This window comes from Bufo gargarizans, chromosome 7 (genome assembly GCF_014858855.1).
Source record: "Bufo gargarizans isolate SCDJY-AF-19 chromosome 7, ASM1485885v1, whole genome shotgun sequence".
Lineage (NCBI taxonomy): Eukaryota > Metazoa > Chordata > Amphibia > Anura > Bufonidae > Bufo > Bufo gargarizans.
Genome location: NC_058086.1, coordinates 145,823,129 through 145,842,794, shown reverse-complemented (window position 1 = coordinate 145,842,794; position 19,666 = coordinate 145,823,129). Strand labels below are relative to the sequence as shown.

Sequence of the window (19,666 nt, the reverse complement as noted above, 5' to 3'; positions counted from 1 at the left end):
GGCACTAGGGATAATGGGAGTGAGAATTGCCACTGTGAAGAACAGTTTCAAACAGTGCCACTACCAACCCCATTCTTGGCTCCTGTGGGGTTTGCGACACCTATGCTTCTAGAGGACCTGTCAGCTATACTGAAGTGTGTATTTTAGTATCAATATGTACAACTTATGAAATAACAATTCTGGAACAAGTCTTTCTCGCCCATTTTCCTTGGGGGACACAGACCTTGGGTATAGCTCAGCTCCCTAGGAGGCGTGACACTAAGTAAAACTGTTAAGCCCCTCCTCCATCAGCTATACCCTCAGCCTGGAGATAGAGGCTACCAGTTTTAGCTTAGTGTCCAAGGAGGCAAGACACTCCCTGCTACTGCAGGGCTGTTTTCTCCTTGTTATTTTTACTTTTTCTTCTAATTTTGTTATTTTATTTTTTCCTAGGGATACCAGAGACGCATTAGACCTCTCTGCTCTCCCGGGGTTGAGCTGCGCCAGTGCCAACTTATCTGCACTGCTGCCTCCCCCACAGAAGCAATAGGAGGATCTGGGCAGCAATGACTCCCCTACATCCCGCCAGCTAGGGGGTCGCCCGCACGCCAAGCCCCTCTTCCAGCTTCCTGCCACTGCGGTGCCAGTGGCTGAAGGGGCGACCCTGCTGGAAAGGACGTGAGGGTGAAGACGTCGGACGGTGAGATGGCTATTCCAGCCCATACCCCGTCCCTATCTGCAGCATCTACCCCTCTGGGTAAGGGGGGCACCCGTGGTCGCTCATTCTGAGCGCTCATCTGCAGGACAATGCAGCACAGCAGCATCCTCAGCACCCCCACGCCGTTCCCCCCCACGCTGCTATCTTTCTCCCCCCCCCTCCCCCTCATTCAGGGCTGACTCCATTTTTCTCTTCTCTCTCTCCCCCTTCCCGCCGAGAACGGGGGGCGGGGCTTAGCGGTCCCGGTAGGGGGCGGGGCTTACGCGCGCGTCATTTTGGGGGCGGAGCTACGTTCTCCTTCACAGGAGACATTTCAAGCGCTGGAGGGGGCGGAGCTTGTTCCCCGTGCTTTCTGCTGAGGTTTCCCGCGCTTCCTCACTCCTGACAGGAAGCTGGGACACGGTGGGGGACTCTAACCTCCTGTGTACATCGCTCGGCTTCTGTGGGCGCTCTCTGCTGCTCTCTGCTGCTCACTGCTGTTCACTGCTTCTCTGCTGCTGCTGATCTGGGCCATCTCCTGACGTTCTTCTGAGGCACTGGTAGGACAGTTAACCCTCTCCTAACCCTCCTGGTCATAGCTGCTATAACCCTTTGTGGTCTCTATATTAGAGTACAACCACACTTCAGCATGTCAGATCCCACAGGTGCCCCCAAACCCTGGTACCATGCCTGTACCGCCTGTAAGGAACTTTTTCCGCGTGGGCAATCTGAGCCGCATTGCCTTGCATGTCAGGCCCCGGTGCAGGGCCCGCTTCCCGCTGCGCCCCCCGGTGCCTCTGAACCCCCTGACTGGGCTAGGTCTCTGTCTCAGGCGGTGGAAAGCCTTACACACGTAGTGGGCCGTCTCGTGGATAGACCGCCTCTCCCGCAGGCTGCCACAATCCCTGTCGCACCCGCTGGGACTACCGTTTCTGCCGACCCCACTGGTTCCCTGCCTCGCAGCGAATCTTCCAGGGCCCGGCATACTCAGAAACGTTCAAGGGTTGAGCGCACATCTTCTCCAGATGCTTCGCTCTCTCCGCCATGCGTGCGAGCTCAGTCAAGTCTATTCTCTCAAAGGGATACGCTTTCTGAGGGAGAACTGGCGGATTCGGACGTGGACATGGACTCAGAGCTTCCGTCCAAATTGGCGTCCGCGGTGGGGCATCTTGTCACTAGCATCCGTGATACCTTTCAGCTACACGATGACCCCCCCAGCTCTGAACAGGCCGGCGTGTCCTTTCTCCGCCCCAAACAGGCCTCCAAGGTTTTTCCCATACTCGCTGATTTTTCTTCTGTGGTATCCAAGGCTTGGACTCGGCCTAACGTCCGCTTTATTACACCCAAAAAGCTGGACATTTGTTATCCCTTTCCAGCGGATTCTGTGACCACGTGGACATCCCCGCCTAAGGTTGATCCTCCCGTGGCTCGCCTGTCCAAAAGCACTACTATTCCTGTACAGGACGGATCTTCCCTCCAGTCTGTTGAGGACCGTCGTACGGAATCCCTCTCCAAGGCCATATTTACTGCCTCTGGTTCGGCCCTTAGACCGGTCTTTGCCTCCGCCTGGGTTGGCAAAACGGTCTCTGAATGGGGTTTGCAACTGGAACGGGAGTTAGGGTCGGACGTCCCTGTTCAGGACCTCCGTTCCTTAGCCCAACTAATTGTTCAGGCCGGAAAATTCGTCTGTGAGGCCTCCCTTGATGCGGGTGCCCTCATTGCCCGTTCCTCTGCCCTGGCAGTTTCTGTCAGGAGGGAACTCTGGCTGAAGGTTTGGGCGGCGGACGCCGCTTCCAAACGCTCTTTGGCCGGCCTACCATTCACGGGTTCCCGCCTGTTCGGAACCCGTCTGGACGAACTTATATCAGAGGCCACGGGTGGGAAGAGTACTCACCTCCCCCAGTCCAGGCCAATGGGCGCCCCCCGTGGTCGCCCTGGTTCGTCCCGTTTTCGGTCCTTTCGCAAGCCCACCGGGTCTAGACCCGCGGCCAGTTCTTCTTCCTCTGGCCCAGCCCAGGATAGACGCAAGAAGCCGTTTTTTCGGACGCAACCTACCTGGCGCAAGTCCCAGCCTGCATGGGCTCCCACAGGCCAGCAGCCCTCTGCCTGAAGGTGCGCCCCCACCCACCCGGGTGGGGGGCCGCCTTCTCCTATTCAGGAACGTATGGCGGGCCCACATCTCAGACGCATGGGCGCTCGAGATTGTATCTTGCGGATACAAAATCGAATTTGCGTCCATTCCGCCAGACCGTTTCTTCCGATCCCGTCCTCCGCGAGATCCCGTACGAGTGGCCGCCTTCTTCGCGGCCATTCACTCTCTAATGGACAAGGGTGTCGTCGCCCCCGTGCCTCCGACGGAAAGGTTCAGGGGGTTCTACTCTAACCTCTTTGTGGTTCCCAAGAAGGAAGGCTCAGTGCGTCCGATCTTGGACCTAAAACGCCTGAACCGTTTTCTCCGACTGCAGAGATTCCGGATGGAGTCTCTCAGGTCCGCAGTGGCCTCCCTGGAAAGAGGGGATTTCATGGCCTCAATCGACATTCAGGATGCATACCTCCACGTTCCGGTTGCTCCATGTCATCACCGCTTCCTGCGCTTCGCGGTGGGGGACGATCACTTCCAATTCGTCGCCCTTCCCTTTGGTCTGGCGACGGCTCCTCGAGTGTTCACCAAGGTCCTGGCCCCTGTCTTGGCCCTTCTACGTTCAAGAAGTGTTTTTCTTCTCCCATACTTGGACGACATCCTGGTCAAGGCACCCTCCTTCTCTCAGACATCCCGCAGTGTGGAACTCACTCCGGAGACCCTGACGCGGTTCGGTTGGATTATCAACCACCCCAAATCTTCCCTTACCCCCTCCAGACGGCTGATCTTCCTGGGGATGCTCCTGGATACAGAGTTGGCGGAGGTCCGCCTTCCGTCGGACAAGCGTCTGGCCCTTCGCGGGTCGGTTCGCAGTCTCCTCCGTCATCACCGCCCTTCCCTCAGATCCGGCATGCGGTTGTTGGGAAAGATGGTTGCCTGTTTCGAAGCGGTGCCGTTCGCACAATTCCGATCCCGCACCTTTCAGAGGGCAATTCTGTCGGCCTGGGACAAATCACCGAGGAGTCTGGACAGGACCTTTCTTCTGCCTCCCCTGGCTCGGGCTTCCCTCGGCTGGTGGTTGCATATCCCTCTAAGGGGGAAGTCCTTCCTTCCACTGAACTGGCTGGTGATTACCACAGATGCCAGCTTACGGGGGTGGGGGGGGGTTTTCCCTCCCCGGTCCGTCCAGGGCGTTTGGTCTCTATCGGAGTCCAGACTTCCAATCAATATTCTGGAACTGAGGGCGATTCTTCTGTCCCTCAGACACTGGACCCATCTGCTGAGGGGCCACCCTGTTCGGATCCAATCGGACAATGCCACGGCTGTGGCATACATAAACCATCAGGGAGGCACTCGCAGCGCTGCAGCGATGCAAGAGGTGACCCTCATTCTCCTCTGGGCGGAGACGCACGTGCCGGCCTTATCTGCGATTTACATCCCGGGGGTGGACAACTGGGCGGCGGATTTCCTCAGCCGGTCCACCATCGACCCGGGAGAATGGTCCCTGCACCCAGAGGTGTTCGAAGCCCTTTGTCTTCGCTGGGGTCGCCCCGACGTGGACCTCATGGCCTCCAAATTCAACCACAAGGTCCCCCTATACCTGGCCAGGGCACGGGACCCGAAGGCATACGGCGCCGACGCGCTCGTCCTTCCGTGGCGCGAATTCTCCCTTCTGTACGTCTTTCCTCCTTTTCCCCTCCTGCCACGGGTTCTTCGGAGGATCGCGGCAGAGGGCGTCCCCGCGATTCTAATCGCCCCGGATTGGCCCCGCCGGTCTTGGTACGCCGACCTAATGTTGCTGTTGGCAGACGCACCGTGGCCACTGCCCTCCAGGGAAGACCTTCTCTCTCAGGGACCGATCTTCCACGAGCATTTAGGCTCGCTACGTTTGACGGCGTGGCTATTGAGACCGCCGTCTTAACGCGACGGGGTTTCTCCGCGGACGTAGTCCGCACCATGATCCGGGCTCGTAAGCCCGTATCCTCTAGGATCTACTATCGGGTTTGGAGGTCCTATCTGGGGTTCTGTGAGTCCCGGAGCATCCCACCTCTCCGGTTTTCTCTTCCCACAATCCTGTCCTTCCTCCAGTCGGGTCTGGACCTGGGGCTGTGCCTCAGTTCTCTGAAGGGTCAGATTTCGGCGCTGTCTATTCTTCTCCAGCGTCCCCTGGCCCCTCTAGGGCCAATTAAGACCTTTTTACAAGGGGTGGCTCACTCTGTTCCGCCGTGCCGCCCTCCAGTTCCTTCCTGGGACCTGAATGTGGTGCTCTCGTCGCTCCAATCAGCCCCCTTCGAGCCTTTACGGGAGGTCTCCCTTCGCCTTCTGTCCTGCAAGGTCATCTTTCTTGTGGCCGTCACGTCTCTCCGACGGGTGTCGGAGTTAGCGGCTCTTTCTTGCTCCGAACCTTTCCTGATCTTCCACCAGGATAAGGTTGTGCTTCGGCCTGTCCCGACTTTCCTGCCAAAGGTGGTCTCCGCCTTTCACATCAATGAGGACATCGTCCTTCCGTCGCTCTGTCCCTCTCCTTCCCACCCCAGAGAACGGGAACTGCACCGTCTGGATGTGGTCAGGGCGTTGAGGATTTACTTGGAGGTCACCGGGTCCTTTCGGCGCACGGACTCCCTGTTTGTGGTTCCGGAGGGTTCGCGCAAAGGGTTGGCGGTCTCCAAGGTGGCTATTGCCCGTTTCATTAAACTGGCGGTGTCTGAGGCTTATCGAGCCAAGGGCAGACCTCCGCCTTTCGGCGTCACTGCTCATTCCACCAGAGCAGTCGGAGCTTCCTGGGCGCAGAGGCATCGGGCCTCGGCTGAACAGTTGTGCAAAGCAGCCACTTGGTCCTCTCTGCACACTTTCACAAAGTTCTATAGGGTGCATACGCATGCATCAGCGGATGCTGCTTTGGGCCGCCTGGTTTTGCAGGCAGCGGTTTCCTGATGCTCTGGTGGTGTTCCGCCTTGGGTTTGTGGTCCCTCCCTTCTTGGACTGCTCTTGAACGTCCCAAGGTCTGTGTCCCCCAAGGAAAATGGGCGAGAAAAGGAGATTTTTGTATAACTTACCAGTTAAATCTCTTTCTCGCTCTTCCTTGGGGGACACAGCACCCACCCTTCTGTGTTTGGTTACAGGGTTATGGTCTGGCGCCCCGTTGGGTTGCTGGCTGGTTGTTTCCGTTATTGGTTGTTATCCTTTCACTACTTGGACACGCAACTGGTAGCCTCTATCTCCAGGCTGAGGGTATAGCTGATGGAGGAGGGGCTTAACAGTTTTACTTAGTGTCACGCCTCCTAGGGAGCTGAGCTATACCCAAGGTCTGTGTCCCCCAAGGAAGAGCGAGAAAGAGATTTAACTGGTAAGTTATACAAAAATCTCCTTTTTTGCCCTTTGTTACGCTCCCTAGAAATGACAACTAGGCGTTACCATATCCCTTGTCAATGGGTGTTTCCTTATACAGTACATCCATACATCCAGGCAGCGGTAACAGTGTCACTCAGTGTAGGACACACCGAATTGGCAAAACAAGAATGGTCATACAGTTCAGAAGGGAAAACATAGGAACAACACAATGCAGATTTTTAAGAAAAGATTTTCCAGAATTGTTAATACATGGGGAATGTAAGCATTTACTAAAACAGATGATGACAGGTCCTCTTTAAAAAAATAAAAATGTCTTATGACAGAGCACTCTAAAGATGGCCATACACATTAGATCTGCTGGCCGAACTGATTGATTTTGACAAGCTCAGCTGACCATCTAATGTGTATGGGGCCTCCCTGTTCTCCCTTAACAGGATGTCCAGTGAGATAAGGATTGGGTACATTTGGGACATTTTATGCCAGTATTGTGACGTAAAAAAAAAGTCGCAAATTATGGTACCTGCCATATTTGCTCAATAATGTGTGACTTTCTGAGTTTCTCACCACTTTTCTAAAGTTGCAAGTGAAAGGGGTAGGAATTAGAAGAAGGACAGGGCCTATCGCAGCTCACCGTATTTTACTATAACGTGCAGCAGAAACTGGCGTAAGTTATAGCTCCAGTCTAAGAGGCATCTACCTCTTAATAAATTAGGTGCATCTTTCAACTGCCCAATTATTTTGTTCTTAAGAGATGAGCTGCTGCCAGACGAGTCTTTCAGCAGCTACATGTGTCCTTGGCTGAGCGGAGCATGCATACGTATAGGAGGATAAGGAGAGGGTTGACCAGTTTGACCGACCATTATCTCATGAGTTCAACATATGTTGATACTGTAATATTTGTTTATGCAACTGTTTTAGGAATTGAATTTCTTGTGCTCTTTTGATAATGTATCTAACAATAAAGTTTCTAAATGTAAATGTATTATTATAATTGCAGACGTTTCATCTTCAACTGGGGACATAGCATAAATGCCCTTGTGATAAAAATCCTAGCAGGTAAGATATTACATGCCAAGATAAACAACATAGTAAGTAGCTACATATTTTTAAATGCAGTGTTATATGGCTATAATTACAAATCAATTTACTTCTACCACATAATGCTATGTTCTCATTCCCCCTAGTGGCTGCCATCTTTCTTGGCTTTAATCGAATGATATCACCAAGACCATGGTTGCCCCAGGTAATGGGAGGATTCTTTGCATGGGAAGTCCTCTTCTATATTATCCTGGAAATCAACACGCTCCTAAGAACAAAAGGTTGGTACTGTTATTAATCTGTAATAGTCAATATTAATTTCTGCTAAAGAAATAATGTATTAATAAAGTATGCCGTACCAAAGGCATGACTCCTGAGCTCCCCTTGCACAGCAGTCTGAAGTTTCGGAACAACATATTTTTCTACTATATAGAAGTACTAACATCTCATGTTGGTCACTTATTTTTACTGGAATGGCTGTACATAATATTCTTCTAATGCAAATTCTCTTAATGGGGTTATTGAACAAAACGTTGACCTATCCTGAGGAGAGGCTATCGGTATCTAATCAGTGGGGGTCTGACACCCTGCACTCCACTAATGAGCTGTTTTGCATTCGCTTCTGCACCAGGATTACACAGCTCCATCCGACATAGGGAGCTCTGTAGTTCCAGCATTCGTGGTCCTGCAGAATGGATGATCAGCGTGGCGTCAGGCCCCCCACTGATCAAATAGTGATGGATTCTCATGAGGATAGGTCATCACTTGAAAAGCGTTGGACAACACCTTAAAGGGATTCTGTCACCAAGTTTTGGGCTATAGAGCTGCGGACATGCACAGCTAGATCGCCGCTAGCATGTCCGCAATATACCTGTCCTATAGGGCTGTGTGGTTTTAATTTCTTTAAAAAATGATTTTATAGATATGTACATTAGTCTTGTATGTGTCCAAGGGGCTGTACTAACCTTCCTCGTGCCCAGCCACGCCCGCCTGTGAAGGAGCCCAGCACCGCCTATGTCCTCCGAATTTCCTCCTTTCATCAACTATAGATTGCCGTAATCTCGCGATGAGCGAGCTCGCGCATGCGCAGTGCCGGTATAGTGTTCCTTCGCTGTGCTGGCAGTGCTCAGCTATTTTTGGCGGCCTCATAGAAATGAATGGAGGACGGCTGAGCATGAGCAGTGCATCCTCCACCACTTTCCCCGCTCCACTATCAGTGTAGGTGTGGGTCCCAGAGGTGGCATACTAGTGATATGCCCCCATTGTCTGTGATGGGAATACCCCTTTTAACAGCATTTACCCAGCATCAAATTGCTTTACTGCAACCCCATGGTCCATAGATACAATGGTCAGGAGGGGATCTCATGGACTTCTATGGGAGAGTTTTCTAGGCATGCTCTGTGACCTGTGCAGAGGTCATTGTACAAGGAAAGAAGAGATACGCTATGAAAATCACCTACTGTGAATAGAGGATCCTGTCGAATCTATACACAGAGGTGATATCATTACAGGCAGGATTAGAATGAGTTAACTGCAGTAAAGTAATCTGTACAAACCAAGAAGTGGTGCCAATCATTAGACCTAGTGGTCAGTGCAAAAACTGTAGGATTTTTTGTTTTAAAAAATGTTAAACATAAAAAAGTGCTTTAGATAGCAGGTCATTTTCTGATGACACATTCCCTTTAGCTATACTCTGGGAAGTGAGAGGCTTTAATCTGAAAAGAGGTTGTTTCAGTACAAAGATTGCTGGACAAAATATATTTAATTTTTTTCCAGAGGCTACAAAGCTGACATTGTACAATTAACTGTATATGTTATTTTAATGGCCGGCACTGGTGGGGTACCAGTATAATAAGAAATAACCGTTCCCATTCGACCACTAGAAATTTAAGGTGGATTTAAATGTGCAGATAACCGGGCAGATTATCGGGAACAAACATTCCTGCGGACACGCCTTCCCGACAATCTGCCCGTGTAAAGGTGCAGCACATTACCCAATGAACGAGCGATACACTCGTTCATCAGGTGAAACAGAAATTCGTGCAGGCACCGGAGTTATTGTTTCTGGGCAGCAGATCGTGTTGTCTAAACAGCAGTCTCCTACCCAGAAACCATGCAGCTGGATGAGGACGAGCAATCCCTAATCCTCATACTGTGGAGGTGATCACTGTATGTAAATGCACTGCGTCACCCCCACTGAACGAGCTTGCCTTTTATAACCTCAATTCTGGAAGAAAAAACATAGGGGGGTCATTCATTATCCTGAAATACACCTATATTGGGTGTATTTCAGGTGCTGATTGAGGCGCAACGATCAGTAGTTCCATCTGATTCATCATTTTCTATGCCTATTTTAGGGTACTTTCATACTAGCGTTTTTGCTGGATCCGGCAGGGTTCAGCAAAAAACGCTTCCGTTACAGATGATACAAGCGTCTGCATCCGTTTGAATGGATCCGGTTATATTATCTTTAACATTTATTTAGCATTGCCAAAACGGATCCGTTTTGAACTCCATTGAAAGTCAATGGAGGACGGATCTGTTTTCTATTGTGGCATATTGTGCCAGAGAAAACTGATCTGTCCCCATTGACTTACATTGGGGGTCATGACGTTTTGCTCCACGTCCCAGGACAGAAAGAAAACCGCAGCATCCTGCGGTTTTCTCTCCGGTCTGGGAACGGAATGCATTTTGGAGCACTGTTTTCTTCAGTTCATTTTTTTTTTTCCTCCATTGACAATGAATGGGGACAAAACTGAAGCGTTTTTTTTTTCCAGTATTGAGCCCCTATGACAGAACTCAAAACTTTAACGCTAGTGTAAGCCAGCTGGGTTTGGCAGGAGAACGGAAAGACTGAACGGTGATGTGAACGAAGACTAAATCTGAAGTACTGAATATCATGCTACCATTGCAGACAGCCAGATACATACAAAGGTCCACTCTATTTCAGTCACTTGGACTAGCACAACCTAGGCTACTTTCACACTTGCGTTTTGTGCGGATCCGTTCAGATAATACATCCGTCTGCATCCATTCAGAACGGATCCGTTTGTAATATCTGTAACATAGCCAAGACGGATGCGTCTTGAACACCATTGAAAGTCAATGAGTACGGATCAGTTTTCTATTGTGCAAGATTGTATCAGTGAAAACGGATCCGTCCCCATTGACTTACATTGTGTGTCAGGACGGATCCGTTTGGCTCAGTTTCATCAGACAGACACCAGAACGCTGCAAGTAGCGTTTTGGTGTCTGTCTCCAAAGTGGAATGGACTGATGCAAACTGATGCTTTCGGAGCAGATCCTTTTCCATTCACAATGCATCAGAATGCAAACTGATCCGTTTTGGACTGCGTGACTTGTGAGAGCCCTGAACGGATCTCATAAACGGAAAGCCAAAACTCGAGTGTGAAAGTAGACCAAGCGATTATTAGCTGAACTATAACCTTCCTCTGATCTTGTTGATATAAAGGAAACATTTGATGAAGGCGTATATTGCATCAAGATTTTATAATTAATGCAGATGGCTATTAAACGTGTTCCCTTTACATCTCTATGACCAATGCTTTTCACATTCTTTACTCACACACCGTAAGATACCTATGGGTGTTGGATCACCAGATATCCAGGCTTACTACTTTACTGTTCTGCTAAAATGGATGGCTGGAATACACTCACCCTAGTAAGAACCCCAATATGGCTTTATTGCCACAATTAGTCCACGGCCTCTACTTTCCTAAAGGGGTTAGCCACTTTCTGGTTACTGTTGACCAATGTGTAGGTGGGATGACTATATGGCACTTACTAATATAGCCTGTGTTGATATTCTGTGCTGTTTGCTCTGATTTATAAGTGAATGTCCCCCTTGCTGGGTAAATGTGCAGTTTTTCCCCTTACTGGGTAAATCCGCAGTTCTGTCAACATAGAGGTCCTGCGGATAAAATGGCCTCTGAAGAGTCATGTGACCAGGCAAATTGCCTCCATGTGATGTCTTCTCCATTCAAACACACTGCACCTGCACTCCCAAAAGTACAAGTGCAGTGTATTTGAATGGAGGAGACATTACATTATGGGGTTATTTTGCCTGGTCACATGACCCTCCATCAGCAGCCATTTTATGGACAGGACCACTGTGTGGACAGTGCAAAAGTCTTGGCCAACAATGGGGCATACCTCCATGAGATGTAGAAAATGAAACAGAATATCAACAAAGGTTATATTGGTAAGTGTCACGTAATCATCAAACAAACACAGTGGTCAACAGTAACCAGAAAGTGGCCAACCCCTTTAATGATTTATAGCCCCCACATCCAGGGTTTGTGAACAGGTATCTTTCAACCCATGACTGAGGGGTTCATGTGAGGTTTGGGAAAATCTACAGCCTACTATGGCTACTAATTCTTCTCCTTGTGCTCCAGCGAACCTTATCCCTTCACAAATTGTCAACCTACTTTTTTACACTATTAACACTGTGCCCCTCTCATAGTTTCATATAATTCAGGAAAAGGACAAAAAGTTTGAAAAAGTTCTTGTTACTAAATCTGTATCTTCAAGAAAAATGCAAAGGACATTTATAATAACATTATCAGATTCTGATACCAAATTAATTCTAAAGCACTCCTATGGTTTCTCCACTAGTTATAAATGGCATATACACATGAGTGATTGATTGCATATAATCTGTCAGCCTCAAATGAATGTTGGCAATGCACTGAGCAGATAATATCTTTCTACATATTTGGTGGCAAAGCCCCTTGATAAAGTGTTACTGGTCTCACATTGAACAAACCATCAAAACATAGAGGTCTCCCAATTTCACCTTCATGTTTAAAAAGATTGCTTTAGTTCCTCCTGGTGCTAATCTTGTTACTTATTTGATTGTGGTGGCCAAAGACCTGGTTCCACTCCACTGGCTTCAGACCCAACTCTTCACGTATTCCCAGTATCTGAATAAGGTTATTCTAATCTGACTGTTAAACAGATGCTATCACAGTGGGTGGCCGGCTTGGCAGATATGTCTTATGTGGTACTCTATATGTATAAATCTTCTCCCGATTTTGATCTTCTCTGTTCCCATCCTGGATGTTGATTAGATGTTACATTCTACATGTTATTCATACACTTTCAATTTGATGTAATAATCCTACGAGTATTTGGCTTCTTTATTTCCTATTGAATTAAATACAAATGATTGTAAACTTTTCTGATTTTTTATTTTTTTTTCCCCCCCTCACAGATATATATGAAAACGTTAACCGTAAGGTAATCTCTATAATATTTTGGTTATAAATTACAACCATTTTACATATTCCCTTGAACGTTGCACAACTTTGTGTACTAAATGAGAAGATTAAATCAAAATAATAAAGTACAACTAAGGGCTGTATTACCTGCGGATAGTCGACCAGAACATCGCTAAGAAGTGTTCGCAGGAATGCTCATTAGCAATGATCTGCCTGTGTAAAAGTGCCACCAATTACCCGATGCAAGTGCTCATTTATCAGGCAATCTCAGTTTTTAAGCAGACTAAAAAAATAATCATTTGGCAGCAGCAAATCGTGACATGTAATCATGGTCTGCTGTCAGCAAATAATGGTTTTGTATGGGTACAAGCAATGGCATTAGTAATCGCTTCTCCCTATACTGTGGAGGAGATCACTGCATGTCTCCTCCATTGACAAGCAGGCGATCAGGAAGAAACTCTTAATTTCCGGCAAATATCAGCCTCATCTGCTAGTATAATACATGCCTAAGCAGCTTGCCGTAGACATGCAATATGTATCAGCAGATCGAGTTATTTAAGGCTGTTCATACATATTAAATAGCTGTCTGCTGAAAGCTCATTTGACTGGCAGGCCTCATGCACATGACCGTAAGTGTTTTGCAGTCCAACTACTAATCTTTCTCTTCACCAACATCTGTGTGACACAGCCAGTGTGGACCCACTGTATCACTTGAACAGATTTGGCTTGGGGATACAAGTGACTGCTGCCCCACACTGGTGTGAAGCACCAAGGAATCTGTCAAAACCATAGTCTGGGACAAACTAAAGTCAGGGCAGGCAGAATACGAGCGGTCCAATGTCTGGGTAGGCAGCACAGTCGGTACAGAGATCACACGAGGGTAAAAACAGACAGCAAAGGGTCAGATCTGGGAAATAGGCAGAAGTCAGTACAAGGGTAGACAAACATATAACGGTACACCATTGCAGCACACTAGCAGACTCAAACCTATTGGTTAGGCACCTTTTCACAAGGAAAGGGGACTTAAAAGAGCTCTCCAGGAATTAAAAAAATTAAAATACTTAAATATTACTTTGTTATAAATACATTCCTAAAAAAAAAAAAAAAAGGGGTTAGGGTCCGCGCTACAATAAAGTAAAGCTTAGGGGTAACAAAAAAATCACTGGTTCTTTTTATGCTGCTTTTTCCAATCTCCTCCTTATCCTTCCTCCTTTGCAGCGTCTTAGTCTCTGAACCAATGACCAACGCTTCTTTATTATGCTTACAAGATCATAATCTTGAACATCACATAGAACATATGATAATGATAGTTGTGCAAAAAGTACTGAAACACTGAGCAGTTGGACATGTACATTCAAAAGTTTAGAGAAGGACACATTAAGTTCACCTTTAATGGTTAGAGTGCATTTTAGGTTCAAACTTTTTGTGTGATTGTGTGTGTATATATGTGTGTGTGTGTGTATAATATATATGTACAGTACAGACCAAAAGTTTGGACACACCTTCTCATTCAAAGAGTTTTCTTTATTTTCATGACTATGAAAATTGTAGATTCACACTGAAGGCATCAAAACCTTGAATTAACACATGTGGAGTTTTATACATAACAAAAAAGTGTGAAACAACTGAAAATATGTCATATTCTAGGTTCTTCAAAGTAGCCACCTTTTTGCTTTGATTACTGCTTTGCACACTCTTGGCATTCTCTTGATGAGCTTCAAGAGGTAGTCACCTGAAATGGTTTTCACTTCACAGGTGTGCCCAGTCAGGTTTAATAAGTGGGATTTCTTGCCTTATAAATGGGGTTGGGACCATCAGTTGCGTTGTGGAGAAGTCAGGTGGATACACAGCTGATAGTCCTACTGAATAGACTGTTAGAATGCTAGAGACTTAAATAATCACATATAATTTTTTTTCTGTTGCAGATACCAGTTGAGATTTTGGCTCTTAACATATTCATTATTGGAAATCTGGCCTTCCTGATAGCACTCTTGGTTGGCATCGGACAATCAGCCTGATTCATTGTACTGTTTGGAAAGATCGACTCTCCTCTGCCAAAGACTCAACTAGTAAAGAACATTATTGCCAATATTTAGAGATGTTTGCAGCAGCAGAATCATGGACCTGAATGAGGAAAGGAAGTATACATGCTGGGACCTACAAAACACTATAATATTTTTTTTTTTTTCTTATGTTCCAAATCTGTGGCTCCAGATGACACTATGACATGGAATACCTGATATTATATTTTCGGTGATAAATCAGGGCTTCAGTGTTTCCGTAAAATTTTAAAGGTTTCCCAGAGCTGAAAGCAAAGAGGATTGTGGGTCATGACTTCAGAACCCATGCTCTTTTACTTTATTTTATTTTTTTCACTACATATGGCTTATTAGCGTTTATAAGTAGGAGTTGCTGAAGCCCCTTAAAGGATCCTTTTTTTTTTTGCTATTGATGAGATCACCTTGCTCACCTATACCTCTGTAGGCCAGTCCGAGCCTTCTTCTATGGGACAGCTCTGTTTGTTCAAGTGAATACTACAAAGCTGTCCTATAGAAGTGAATGGGCATGCCATACTTGTAATTACACCTGCTCACCACTGCAATTGCTGGCTGAAGTTGCACGAGACTTCAGTGAATGACTACAGTGTTTCTATGTGCGTATTTAAAAACATTTAAAAATAGGAATCCGAAGCAGGCTTTAATACTGGCTTGTACCTTGTTACCAAAACCCACTTCAGATTCCGATTATAATTTTTTTTTAATTACACAGATGCGAACAATGTAGTAATTCACCGAAGTTTTGCACAACTTTGGCGGAGACAAAGTTTGGCTACACAGAGCAAATACAGTTTAATCCTGAATGGAAACAGCGTTACCAACAATTTTTTTTTTTTTTTTTTAACAAATAAATTTCAGATTTATGATACGAAGCTCGATTCGCTCAACCCTAGTCGTTACACACATGGAGTTTTTGGAAACAAAATGCTGCAGTTTTTGAACCAAGCTAGAATTGGATTCCAAAGTATAGGTAGAAACTGGCTTGAGGCTCAAAAACTGGTGTCGCTTTAAAAAAAAAAAAAAAAAGCTGTGTATGAAACCACCCTCAATGGCCTCAAATCAATTTTTACTCCTTAATGGTGAAGCGTTATGGTGTGCTAGTTTATTGGTGGTATGTTTTATTACTTCGGTGTGAGATCCATCCATCATGCATCATGTTGTTGTAATCCTAGTATGTTTTCCTTCATGTTCTAAGCACAGTTATTGGTTTTAATGGTTTGGCAATTTTCATGAAAATCTATAATGTTTTATAGATATATCTTTAAAACTGAACATCTTTATGGGTTATTTGATCTTTTGCAACTTTTTACTACTAGATCCTTGTTATTAATTGATCCAAGTAAGCAAAAACTTGAAGCTACTACGTATTATTAGTAAATGTATTTATCATATTGTTTTTTTTTTTAAAGTATTCCTTGTAATTTCGTTCTGTTTACAGGGGCGGACTGGGAACTTAAAATGGCCCCTGAAAAATAAAAAAATAAACGTGGCCCCATGTTGTAGGTGGGTTCAAAAGGACAGAAGGCAGGGCCAACACAAGTAGGCAGAGACAACAGAAGTAGGCAGGGCCTGCAACACTGTATTGCAGCACAAAATAACTCCCTAGCAAAATCAAATATCACAGAGCAGCACGAAATACTGCCGCCTTCACCACAGTATTCAACTGTATTACTGTCTTGAGGACCTTGATACAGTTGCGTTCAGAAGGGCACCTGAGTACCAGATGCTCCTAGCATTAGTTAATAAGCTGGTGACCGTAAGGCGGACTTGAGCTGCTACCTGGGCATCAGCCAACCAGGAGATTTCCATGTAGGATCTATCGCCGGTCCGCCCCGTCTGTTTCCATGTTGACAGTTTAGGACTTGCTTGAACCGACCCTAAATCAGTCAGTTCTGCTTCATTTAATATGATGCACATACTTTTAAGCTGGTATATGATATCAGGTTGAGGTGCTGCATCTGAAAAACTGAATGCAGTTTTACTGTGATTTGGTGCTGGTTTGAAATGCACTAATGTCCTGCTCAGTTTGTACGGATCAATCATTGTGCAGCCAATTAGCGCATTGATAAATCAAAGCAAATTATGATAAAACCATATGATATTTTTCAGATGGGGTTTTCAACTGCACCTCAATCGCAGTGCTTATTGTATTTATACAAAGTATGAACTAGAACATTTATCGCCATTTTTGTTAACTCCCAAATTCCTCTTTTGCACAGAAATGTGTGTTTTTATATGTGCATTTATCTTTTTAGGAACGTTAATAAAATTATTTTCTTATTTATTAGCTTGCCTGCCTATATCTTTTGTGCATGTACAAAAATAACTGGTCTTAACACTGTAATAAACCATTGAGCTAGGCTGACAGTTAAAATTATCGAAAAATGCTGTTTCCGCTAATCATTATGTATCACATCTTACACTTCTTGTTTAGGGGGCTCACCAGCTAAATTATGTTGATGCATTGGCAGCGCCAGCAGTCAGACAAAGGTTATAGTCTTAATCCGCATGATGATCCCTAGCAGGCAGTATGCTTGGTTTAATAGGGTTGATCATGCTGACAGAGCCTCTTTAAGTGCCCCCTTCTCTTTGTGTCCACGTGTGCTATTGTGCGCTCCTCTTTGTCATTCATCTGCCCCAAGTGTGTCCATGATTCTACTTCCTCATGTGTCTCCACCTTACTTACAGTGGGAAAGAGGCACTTCTGAGCCAATAGTGTTGGTACTGTCATGGCAGTGAAGCTTAGCAATGTGACTATGCCAAAGTCCTGCCACAGAAGGAGAAGTAGTCTTCCTTCTGACATTCAAGGTTGGGGTAACAGGAAGAGACTGGAGGGCCACTCAGCAGAGCATCAGGGTGCAGAGGGGAGGAGGGAGTTGGCATATTAAGGGCTCATGCACACAAACATATTTTTGGTCCACATCAATGGGGCTGCAAAAGATGTGGATAGCCCACTGTGTGCTGTCCGCATCTTCACGTCCATTCCGTGCCGTCATCAAAATTATAGAACATGTCCTATTATTGTCTGAATTGTGGACAAGGATAGGACTGTTCTATTAGGGGCCGGCTGTTCCTCTCTGCAAAATGCACACGGCCGGTATATGTGTTTTGCATATCCGCAATTTGCAGAACAGAAAATAACCAACGGTCGTGTGCATGAGCCCTAAAGGGGATCTGTCACCATCCATAAAATGAGCATTTTTGTGAAATCTGGTGACTGATCCTAAAGTAGAAGTACTGTAGATCCTAAATAAAGGCAGTCTGTCACTATTTTTTATAATTACATTTTTATTAACACAACAAAACAGCAGTGTACACAGACCCTAAACAATAACACGTACAATAGAAGATTACAATAAAATACCATAAGGGTAACAAAAAAAATAAAAGGGAGGGGGAAACCACAGGCCTACAATAACATAACTTCTGGGGTAAATACTCAGATATAGCCGGCCACACAGTAAAGTAGAAAGTCTCATTAAGGGCAAATGAAAATAACACAATGGCATTTACGGTACATCAATTATCCCCTCTAGCAAATCCCGACCGGTTCCCCTGACAAAACAAAACTGCCTAGTCTACCCCTCATCTGCTCCACCAGATACCATTCCGTCAAAGAAAAGGGTTGCATAAGATGTTTTATCTCTGAATCGCACATGTGAGTAAGAATAAAGCTTCTCGATTTAGGAAAAAGCCCTTTTGTACGTTTGTCTTTTAGTCTTTCCATCTCCAACCGTACAATATGTAAGAGCTTTTTTAATTGGTCAACAATAGCGAAGACTTAGGGGATTCTGTCTGCAACCAACTCTGAAAAACACATTGTTTAGTCACCAAACAAACCGAACAGATGAGGAAGAGATACCGTCAGGTCCCCCATGTCGTCATAATGAAGAGAAACAGTTGAGGACTCAAATCAATCCTTCGACCTCATATATTTCTAAAAATCTTCCAAAGTTCCCCTACTTTTTCGGTGCAACCATAACCCATGGTATAAATCAATTTTTCCTACCCCACACTTGGGACAATTGACCAAAATATGCAGAGGCAAATTAAAGCCATAAATGGCCCTATGGATGATCTGCAGTTGAGTATCTCTCTGTGCTTCATTTAATATATGGCGCCTCACCACCAACCAGTCCTTTCTGATCTTAGTATCTAAATCTGTATACCCCAACTGATCAGACCATCCTTGAAAGTCCCAGAGTCCCCCTAAAATGGGTTTGCTTCTGATGCATCCTATGATAAATAGTGGAGACTGACACCCTATGGCCTCCCAATTGTAACATTTTATCTAAAACATTCTGGCTGTCTTTTTATGCAATACCAGCAGGGTCGATAATAATGCCGCCTTAATGTGGGCGCATTTTATGACCTGAAATGGTTGCAGAGAAAATTGGGAGATCAGCCCTTCACGAGAGACCTCTTGGCTCAGAATCATGAAGAATGTGTTTACTGAAGAAATACCCTTGGACCTCCATTCTGCGAAGGGGCTTTTGGTAAGCCCCTTAAGGAACTCCAGATTATTTCACACCGGGAGATTTTATTAGAGATCCTATAGGGCAACCTGTTCATTCTCCTGAGAATTTTCCAGGCTGCTATAGTATCTTTTATGATTATGGATTGTTTGACCCATACAGGAATATACTGTAGCCTAGCATCCCTATGGACCAGGGAGCGCAAAAACCTTTTTCCAGGGACAAATAATGGCTAGTCTCATTGATCCAATTTGAGATATGCCTAGCCATATATACATGACAGGTTATACACTTTAATATCAGGGAAAGTTATACCACAGTGTTCTCTAGAGGCCATGAGCTTATTCAGCTGAATTCTAGGGTGTTTGCCATGCCAGAGAAACACTGTAAAAGCTTGGTTATATCAGTATGTCTGAGCAACAGGCAAATCGTCTGCAAGGGATAGAGCAATATGGACATAGACATCATTTTAAGAAGATGATTCCTTCCTATCAATGATAACAGGAGATTGTGCCGTTGTTTCAGTTCTTGCAATATTTTGGCAATCAGTGGGAGATAGTTTAAATGATAAACTGATTCCAAAGTAGCACCAATATTAGAGGGGGACCGTAAACCGACAACTCTAACACCTTTCAGATATTTATGACCGCCAATCTACCCTTAACGAATCCCACCTGAACATGGGAGATCAACCGATTAGCAAGCAATTTGGAAAGGATTTTCAGATTCCCCGGATCCTTTCCTTC

At 45.8% G+C, this 19,666-nt stretch overlaps 1 protein-coding gene across 1 annotated transcript in view; it reads left to right on the top strand.

Annotated features, from left to right (window-relative positions):
• LOC122943501 (putative ferric-chelate reductase 1) overlaps positions 1 to 15,499 on the top strand; it is a 59,538-nt gene extending 44,039 nt beyond the window's left edge. Inside the window, exons 13-16 of the mRNA XM_044301287.1 lie at positions 7,105 to 7,163; positions 7,292 to 7,426; positions 12,382 to 12,407; positions 14,314 to 15,499. Coding sequence (XP_044157222.1) covers positions 7,105 to 7,163; positions 7,292 to 7,426; positions 12,382 to 12,407; positions 14,314 to 14,406 — 313 coding nt within the window. The 3' untranslated portion in view covers positions 14,407 to 15,499. The remainder of the gene's footprint in view (positions 1 to 7,104; positions 7,164 to 7,291; positions 7,427 to 12,381; positions 12,408 to 14,313) is intronic.
• Positions 15,500 to 19,666: the final 4,167 nt, after the last annotated feature.